Source organism: Hypanus sabinus, unplaced genomic scaffold (assembly GCF_030144855.1).
Source record: "Hypanus sabinus isolate sHypSab1 unplaced genomic scaffold, sHypSab1.hap1 scaffold_842, whole genome shotgun sequence".
In the NCBI taxonomy this organism is placed as follows: domain Eukaryota; kingdom Metazoa; phylum Chordata; class Chondrichthyes; order Myliobatiformes; family Dasyatidae; genus Hypanus; species Hypanus sabinus.
This window is the reverse complement of record NW_026781695.1, coordinates 194,379-203,659: the sequence shown is the minus strand read 5'-3', so window position 1 is coordinate 203,659 and position 9,281 is coordinate 194,379. Positions and strand designations below refer to the sequence as shown.

The following is a 9,281-nucleotide window of genomic DNA, read 5'->3' as shown; positions in this document are numbered from 1 at the left end:
TGGGGGAGGGGGTACGGTGGAGGGCACCCATTCCACGCTCTCTGCCCGCGTCCGTGCGGGACGTTTGGTCAGTTAGCGAGCATCCCTTACCTGCCGGCACACCGACGTGCTTGGGGGAGGGGGAGACGGAGGAGAGAACCCACCTCGTGCTACCTCCTCTGACCATGAGGGGCATTTGGTGAGCTGGGGCATATTCTGCGGTCGGGGCAGCGGAGTTGAGGGGTGACCCACCTCGTGTTCCAGGTTGCTGTACTCGCCCTCTGTGTTCTCTCGGATGATGAGGATGTCGATGCCCTGGTGCCTGGTCAGCACGCCGGGCAGACTGCGGCAGTGTATGACGTTGGCATAGAGGTCCAGGCTTGTCCTGACATCAGCCGTGTGTGTGGAGTCATGGGGGGGGTGGGGGGGAAGAGAGGTGAGAGTCAGAGGTTAGAGACGGCAGCTTTTTGAAATGCTTGGCATAAAGATAAACCCCATAACAGGAACAAAACTATGCCCACTATCACCCACTGTAGATTACTGGCATTTTATCCCACTCCCAAGGATCTGCTTTACTATACATAAATGTGCCAAACCCCTGGATTGAATCCCAGTCTGTGATATAAACCCACTGAACTTCTGGATTATATCCTAGCCTGGAAACCACTCCAGGGGGTCCACTATTCTATATATTAACCCATTAAACCCCTGGATAGGATTCGTCCATAACCCACTCCCATGTATCTGTCACTATATATATAAACCCTCTCCCTGAACCCCTGGATGGGATCCCAGTCCCACTCCCAGGCATCTGTCACTCTATATATACACCCCCTGAACCACTCCCCCTCCTCCCACTTTCTTATTCTGACTTCTGCCCTGTTCCTTTCCTGTCTTGATAAAGGGTCCTGGCCCAAAACATAGTTTATTCCTCTCCATAGATGCTGCCTTAACTGCTGGGGTGGTGGTGGTGTGTGTGTGTGTGTGTGTTCTATATATAAACCCTGCCCCCTCTCCTCCCACACCCCGTGTGTGTGTGGGGTAAAGTCCACTTACCTCAGCAGATTGTTGCTGGACTTGTGTGATGGGGGCATGTTATGATTGGTCTCGATGTTGCCTGCAACAGACAGCAGGATTATGAAGCACATATATATGTATGAACAAGCTCCCTGTGACTAATGCTGAAACATCAGCCAATTGCTGATTGCAAATCTCCCGGACTCAAATCATTTAATGACACAACTGGAATGATTGTGAAGGGTCCCTTTGGAAAAGAATGGGAAGGGGGGGGGTCCCATGGGACTATAGATGGTGGGAGTGATTGGAAAGGGTGGAGGCCCATTGGGAGTACAGACAGTGGGAGTGATTGGGAAGGGTGGAGGCCCATTGGGAGTACAGACAGTGGGAGTGATTGGGAAGGGTGGAGGCCCATTGGGAGTACAGACAGTGGGAGTGATTGGTAAGGGGTGGGGTACCATTGGGAGTACAGACAGTGGGAGTGATTGGGAAGGGTGGAGGCCCATTGGGAGTACAGACAGTGGGAGTGATTGGGAAGGGTGGAGGCCCATTGGGAGTACAGACAGTGGGAGTGATTGGGAAGGGTGGAGGCCCATTGGGAGTACAGACAGTGGGAGTGATTGGGAAGGGTGGAGGCCCATTGGGAGTACAGACAGTGGGAGTGATTGGTAAGGGGTGCAGGCCCATTGGGAGTACAGACAGTGGGAGTGATTGGTAAGGGGTGGGGTACCATTGGGAGTACAGACAGTGGGAGTGATTTGGAAGGATGGGGTACCATTGGGAGTACAGACAGTGGGAGTGATTGGGAAGGGTGGAGGCCCATTGGGAGTACAGACAGTGGGAGTGATTGGGAAGGGTGGAGGCCCATTGGGAGTACAGACAGTGGGAGTGATTGGGAAGGGTGGAGGCCCATTGGGAGTACAGACAGTGGGAGTGATTGGGAAGGGTGGAGGCCCATTGGGAGTACAGACAGTGGGAGTGATTGGGAAGGGTGGAGGCCCATTGGGAGTACAGACAGTGGGAGTGATTGGGAAGGGTGGAGGCCCATTGGGAGTACAGACAGTGGGAGTGATTGGGAAGGGTGGAGGCCCATTGGGAGTACAGACAGTGGGAGTGATTGGGAAGGGTGGAGGCCCATTGGGAGTACAGACAGTGGGAGTGATTGGTAAGGGGTGGGGTACCATTGGGAGTACAGACAGTGGGAGTGATTGGGAAGGGTGGAGGCCCATTGGGAGTACAGACAGTGGGAGTGATTGGGAAGGGTGGAGGCCCATTGGGAGTACAGACAGTGGGAGTGATTGGGAAGGGTGGAGGCCCATTGGGAGTACAGACAGTGGGAGTGATTGGGAAGGGTGGAGGCCCATTGGGAGTACAGACAGTGGGAGTGATTGGGAAGGGTGGAGGCCCATTGGGAGTACAGACAGTGGGAGTGATTGGGAAGGGTGGAGGCCCATTGGGAGTACAGACAGTGGGAGTGATTGGGAAGGGTGGAGGCCCATTGGGAGTACAGACAGTGGGAGTGATTGGTAAGGGGTGGGGTACCATTGGGAGTACAGACAGTGGGAGTGATTGGGAAGGGTGGAGGCCCATTGGGAGTACAGACAGTGGGAGTGATTGGTATGGGGTGGGGTACCATTGGGAGTACAGACAGTGGGAGTGATTGGGAAGGGTGGAGGCCCATTGGGAGTACAGACAGTGGGAGTGATTGGGAAGGGTGGAGGCCCATTGGGAGTACAGACAGTGGGAGTGATTGGTATGGGGTGGGGTACCATTGGGAGTACAGACAGTGGGAGTGATTGGGAAGGGTGGAGGCCCATTGGGAGTACAGACAGTGGGAGTGATTGGGAAGGGTGGAGGCCCATTGGGAGTACAGACAGTGGGAGTGATTGGGAAGGGTGGAGGCCCATTGGGAGTACAGACAGTGGGAGTGATTGGGAAGGGTGGAGGCCCATTGGGAGTACAGACAGTGGGAGTGATTGGGAAGGGTGGAGGCCCATTGGGAGTACAGACAGTGGGAGTGATTGGGAAGGGTGGAGGCCCATTGGGAGTACAGACAGTGGGAGTGATTGGGAAGGGTGGAGGCCCATTGGGAGTACAGACAGTGGGAGTGATTGGTAAGGGGTGGGGTACCATTGGGAGTACAGACAGTGGGAGTGATTGGGAAGGGTGGAGGCCCATTGGGAGTACAGACAGTGGGAGTGATTGGTAAGGGGTGCAGGCCCATTGGGAGTACAGACAGTGGGAGTGATTGGTAAGGGGTGGGGTACCATTGGGAGTACAGACAGTGGGAGTGATTGGTAAGGGGTGGGGTACCATTGGCAGTACAGACAGTGGGAGTGATTTGAAAGGGTGGAGGCCCATTGGGAGTACAGACAGTGGGAGTGATTGGGAAGGGGTGGGTCCCATTGGGGTTATGGACAGTGGGAGGTATGGGAAGGGGTGGGTCCCATTGGGGCTATGGACAGTGGGAGGTATGGCTTGGGAGGGGTCCCATTGGGGTTGTGGACAGCGGGATGAATGGGAAGGGGTGGGTCCCATTGGGGCTATGGACTGTGGGAGGTATGGCTTGGGAGGGGTCCCATTGGGGTTGTGGACAGCGGGATGTATGGGAAGGGGTGGGTCCCATTGGGGCTATGGACAGTGGGAGGTATGGCTTGGGAGGGGTCCCATTGGGGTTGTGGACAGCGGGATGAATGGGAAGGGGTGGGTCCCATTGGGGTTGTGGACGGTGGTATGTATGGGAAAGGAAGGATCCCATTGGGCTTGTGGAGGTTGGGATGGATGGGATAGTGAGGGGTCCCATTGGGGTTGTGGACAGTGGGAGTGATTGTGAAGAGGTGGGTCCCATTGGGGTTGTGGACGGTGGGAGTGATTGGGTAGGGGTGGGTCCCATTGGGGTTGTGGACAGTGGGAGTGATTGGGAAGGGGTGGGTCCCATTGGGGTTATGGACAGTGGGAGGTATGGCTTGGGAGGGGTCCCATTGGGGTTGTGGACAGTGGGATGTATGGGAAGGGGTGGGTCCCATTGGGGTTAAGGACAGTGGGAGGTATGGCTTGGGAAGGGTCCCATTGGGGTTGTGGACAGTGGGAGTGATTAGGAAGGGGTGGGTCCCATTGGGGTTGTGGACAGTGGGAGTGATTGGGAAGGGGTGGGTCCCATTGGGGTTGTGGACAGTGGGAGTGATTGGGAAGGGGTGGGTCCCATTGGGGTTGTGGACAGTGGGAGTGATTGGGAAGGGGTGGGTCCCATTGGGGTTGTGGACAGTGGGAGTGATTGGGAAGGGGTGGGTCCCATTGGGGTTGTGGACAGTGGGAGTGATTGGGAAGGGGTGGGTCCCATTGGGGTTGTGGACAGTGGGAGTGATTGGGAAGGGGTTGGTCCTATTGGGGTTGTGGACGGTGGGAGTGATTAGGAAGGGGTTGGTCCCATTGGGGTTGTGGACAATGGGAGTGATTAGGAAGGGGTGGGTCCCATTGAGATTATGGAGAATGGGAGTGATTGGGAAGGGGTGGGTTCCATTGGGATTATGGAGAATGGGAGTGATTGGGAAGGGGTGGGTCCCATTGGGATTATGGACAGTGGGAGTGATTGGGAAGGGGTGGGTCCCATTGGGATTGTGGACAGTGGGAGTGATTGGGAAGGGGTGGGTCCCATTGGGGTTGTGGACAGTGGGAGTGATTGGGAAGAGGTGGGTCCCATTGGGGTTGTGGACAGTGGGAGTGATTGGGAAGGGGTGGGTCCCATTGGGGTTGTGGACAGTGGGAGTGATTGGGAAGAGGTGGGTCCCATTGGGGTTGTGGACAGTGGGAGTGATTGGGAAGGGGTTGGTCCCATTGGGGTTGTGGACAATGGGAGTGATTGGGAAGGGGTGGGTCCCATTGGGGTTGTGGACAGTGGGATGTATGGGAAGGGGTGGGTCCCATTGGGGCTATGGACAGTGGGAGGTATGGCTTGGGAGGGGTCCCATTAGGGTTGTGGACAGTGGGATGTACAGGAAGGGGTGGGTTCCATTGGGAATGTGGACAGTGGGAGGTATGGCTTGGGAGGGGTCCCATTGGGGTTGTGGACAGTGGGAGTGATTAGGAAGGGGTGGGTCCCATTGGGGTTGTGGACAGTGGGAGTGATTGGGAAGGGGTGGGTCCCATTGGGGTTGTGGACAGTGGGAGTGATTGGGAAGGGGTGGGTCCCATTGGGGTTGTGGACAGTGGGAGTGATTGGGAAGGGGTGGGTCCCATTGGGGTTGTGGACAGTGGGAGTGATTGGGAAGGGGTGGGTCCCATTGGGGTTGTGGACAGTGGGAGTGATTGGGAAGGGGTTGGTCCTATTGGGGTTGTGGACGGTGGGAGTGATTAGGAAGGGGTTGGTCCCATTGGGGTTGTGGACAATGGGAGTGATTAGGAAGGGGTGGGTCCCATTGAGATTATGGAGAATGGGAGTGATTGGGAAGGGGTGGGTCCCATTGGGATTATGGACAGTGGGAGTGATTGGGAAGGGGTGGGTCCCATTGGGATTATGGACAGTGGGAGTGATTGGGAAGGGGTGGGTCCCATTGGGGTTGTGGACAGTGGGAGTGATTGGGAAGAGGTGGGTCCCATTGGGGTTGTGGACAGTGGGAGTGAGTGGGAGGGGGTTGGTCCCATTGGGGTTGTGGACAATGGGAGTGATTGGGAAGGGGTGGGTCCCATTGGGGTTGTGGACAGTGGGATGTATGGGAAGGGGTGGGTCCCATTGGGGCTATGGACAGTGGGAGGTATGGCTTGGGAGGGGTCCCATTAGGGTTGTGGACAGTGGGATGTACAGGAAGGGGTGGGTTCCATTGGGAATGTGGACAGTGGGAGGTATGGCTTGGGAGGGGTCCCATTGGGAGTGTGGATGCTGAGAGTGAATGAGAAGGGGTGGATCCCATTGGGGTTGCAGATGGAGGGATGTACAGGAAGGGGAGGTGTTCCACTGGATGTCCCTGACAAGTGCCACAGAGCTGCTGAACAGCCGCGGGTTCTCTCACCCTTCAGCGCCACGCGGTTCCTCCGGATTGCTGTCAGCGCGCCTTCGAGGCTGGCCCCACTGTCCGGCGAAGGACGGACATCCACCACCTCGAAATCAATCGGGACACAGGCACACCTGGGTCAGGGCAGCAGACAGTCAGAAGGTGGGAGCCTCCCACCCCGTTCTCCATATTCAGCTTGGCTCCACATTCCCTGTTACCTTCCTTCCCTTTATGTATTCCGATGGACCAATCCAGCCACTGAGCCTCTCCGGGCAGAATCCCAGACTTGCCCCCCCCTCCGCAGTAGCATTACGTTTAGCGTGCTATTACAGCTCAGAATGTTATAGTGTCCCAGTGCTCTTTGTAAGGGGCTCACACACATGGAATGTGTGTGTTCTCTACAAGTTCACACTTGTATGTGCATTTTGCATGTAAGTGCGATCAAGTGCAAGAAAGCACAGCAGTGCCTCTACTTCCTTATGAGTATGCATGACATCTCCAATTTAGACGAACTTCAATAATGGTGTAGTGGAGAGTATATTGACTGGCTGCATCACAACCTGGCATGCAAACACCAATGCCCTTAAATGGAAAATCCTACAAAAAGTAGTGGATACCACGCATTCCATCTTGATTAAAGCCCTCCACAGCATTTAGCACATCGACAGGAAACGCTGTCACAGGAAAGCAGCATCCATAATCTGGGACCCCCCCACCACCACCCAGGACAGGCTCTCTCCTCACTGCTGTAATTAGGAAGGAGGTACAGAAGCCTCAGGCCTCACATCACCAGGTTCAGGAACAGTTACTATCCCTCAACTATCGTGCATTCAACTTAACTTTGAAATGGACTCACTTTCAAGGACTCTTCATTAAATCTTCTCGATATTTATTGTTTTATTTCTTTATATTATTGTTTCTTTATTTTGCATTTACGGATTGCTGTCTTCTGCACTCTGGTTGAATGCCCCAGTTGGGCGGAATTTTAATGATGGTTATAGTTACTATTCTATAGATTCACAAGGGAATGAATCTCAGGATCGTATATGGCGACATATATGTACTTTGAGAATAAAACTTATTTTAGTTTTGACTTTCCTCCCACATTCTAGGTTAATTGGTCATTGTAAATTGTCTCGTGACTAGGTTAGGGTTAAATCAGAGTTAGCGGGTGTTGCTGGGCGGAGCAGCTTGAAGGGCCAGGAGGGCCGACTCCGCACTGTATCTATAAATAAAAAGTAAACCCTTCTGACGACCAGGGGGCAAAGTCTCATAACAAAGAGGTCACAGAACGTACGACAGTACTCAGCTAGGAGCAGGTCCTTTGTCCCACAAGTCCCTCATCCAGAGGCAGCAATCTTTTGGAATGATTTGGAATGTCTCAAAAAGGCATCATACATCACCCAGGTCACGCTTTGTTCTCATTGCTACCATCAGGAAGGAGGTACAGAAGCCTGTGAGATCTGCCGTCCAATTTCTGAATGGACGTAGAACCCATGAACACTGACAGGAGGAAATCTGCAGATGCTGGAAATTCGAACAACACACACAAAATGCTGGTGGAACACAGCAGGCCAGGCAGCATCTATAGGGAGAAGCACTGTCGACGTTTCAGGCCGAGACCCTTCATCAGGACTAACGAAATGTTGACATTGCTTCTCCTTATAGATGCTGCCTGGCCTGCTGTGTTCCACCAGCGTTTTGTGTGTGTTGTTCCATGAACACTAACCTCACTACTTTTTTATTTTTATATTACTGATTTAACTATTTGATATACTGTTATTTAAGTTTATATTATTATGTATTACTTTATACTTCTGTCACAAAGACAGCATATTTCACATTTGCTGGTGATATTAAACCCGATTCTGATTCTAAGTGCCAAACACAGTGCTGAATCAAACTAAATCGCTTTTAACCGCACAGGGCCCATATCCCTCCACATTCCTGTGTCTGTTTCAGAGCCTCTTAAACACCTCTACCTCGACCATATTGTGTGTTGTTCTGGTTGCCTCCTCCCCGGGGGTATTTGACGGGGATGTGGAGAGGGTAAGTGTGAAGCATTACATCTCAAATACAGGAACACACTGCATAGCATGACTGAGGGGCTCTGATGTACAAAGGGAGCCTGGGAATGGGAGAGTCCAAGTCCATAGCTCCCTGAATGTGGCCACACCATGGGTAGGTGTACAACATACCTGCCTTCATCTGTCGGGGAGTGGAGTGAAAGAGTCAGGAAGTCACGCTGCAGCTGTATAAAACTGGGCGCCGTGGTAGTGTAGTGGTTTGTGCGCCGTTATTACAGCCCGGGTGGGACGTTAGGATGATCGGAGTTCAGTTCCGGCACCGTTCTGTAATGTCTCTTTACAGAAGGGACATACCGGGTGGGTTAACTGGTCCGTGTAAATTGCCTCGTGATTTAGGCTGGGGTTGATCGGTGTTGTGGGGCTGCTGGGGCAGCATAGCTCGAAGGGATGGCAGGGCCTACTCCGCGCTGGATCGCTAAATAATTAAACTTTGGTCAGGTCACAATTGGAGCACTGTGTGAAGTTCTGGTTGCCCCATACAGGAAGTTGTGGAGGCTTTGGAGAGGGTGGGGAAGAAGTTCACCAGGATGCTGCCTGGATTAGAGGGCATGTTGTTGTTCGATAGAGATGTTTAAGGTTAAGGGACAGAGAATGGATGAATATGAAAAATGTGTAGATGGAAGAGACTTTGTTTAAAGCCTCCTCCGCTCCAGGGAGAACAGACCAGCCTCTCTTTCTCTCCAAAACGCTCCATCCCAGGGAATCCACCCCCTTGCAGTGCATTCACCTCCTTCCTGTAGTGCGGTGATGGGAATGGTGCACAAGAGTGTTGGTTAGGGCACAGATTATTACAGGAAGGATGTGAAGGCTCTGCAGAGGGTGCAGAAGAGGTTCACCTGGATTATAGGGTGTGAGCCAGCCATATGCAGCGGTTGGACAAACTTGGGTTCTTTTCTCTGGAGTGGTGGAAGCTGAGGAGAGACCTGGTAGAGGTTTATTGAATTGTGAGATGCATCGAAAGGACAGAATCTTTTTCCTGGAGTAGAAATGTTAAATACTAGGGGACATGCTTTAATGCAGGAAGGGTTAAGATTAAAGGAGTTTTGCAAGGATGTAATGTTGAAGCCTTATAAGGCATTGATCAGACCACACTCAAGAGTATTATGAACAGTCTTGGGCCCCTTGTCAAAGAAAAGATATGCTGGCATTGGAGAGGGTCCATGAGAATGATCCCAGCAATGAAAGAGTTAACATATCAGGAGCATTTGAT

General features: G+C 52.9%; 1 protein-coding gene across 2 annotated transcripts in view; it reads right to left on the bottom strand.

Annotated features, from left to right (window-relative positions):
- Positions 1-7: 7 nt before the first annotated feature.
- Positions 8-9,281, bottom strand: part of LOC132390298 (isocitrate dehydrogenase [NAD] subunit gamma, mitochondrial-like) — a 28,007-nt gene continuing 18,733 nt past the window's right edge. The window contains exons 3-5 of one of the 2 annotated variants that reach the window (XM_059962916.1): positions 6,003-6,118; positions 1,036-1,096; positions 8-364 (exon numbers count right to left, since the gene is read on the bottom strand). In XM_059962916.1, the coding sequence (XP_059818899.1) occupies positions 73-364; positions 1,036-1,096; positions 6,003-6,118 (469 nt within the window). In that variant the 3' untranslated portion in view covers positions 8-72. The remainder of the gene's footprint in view (positions 365-1,035; positions 1,097-6,002; positions 6,119-9,281) is intronic. The other variant, XM_059962915.1, reaches the window with a different exon arrangement.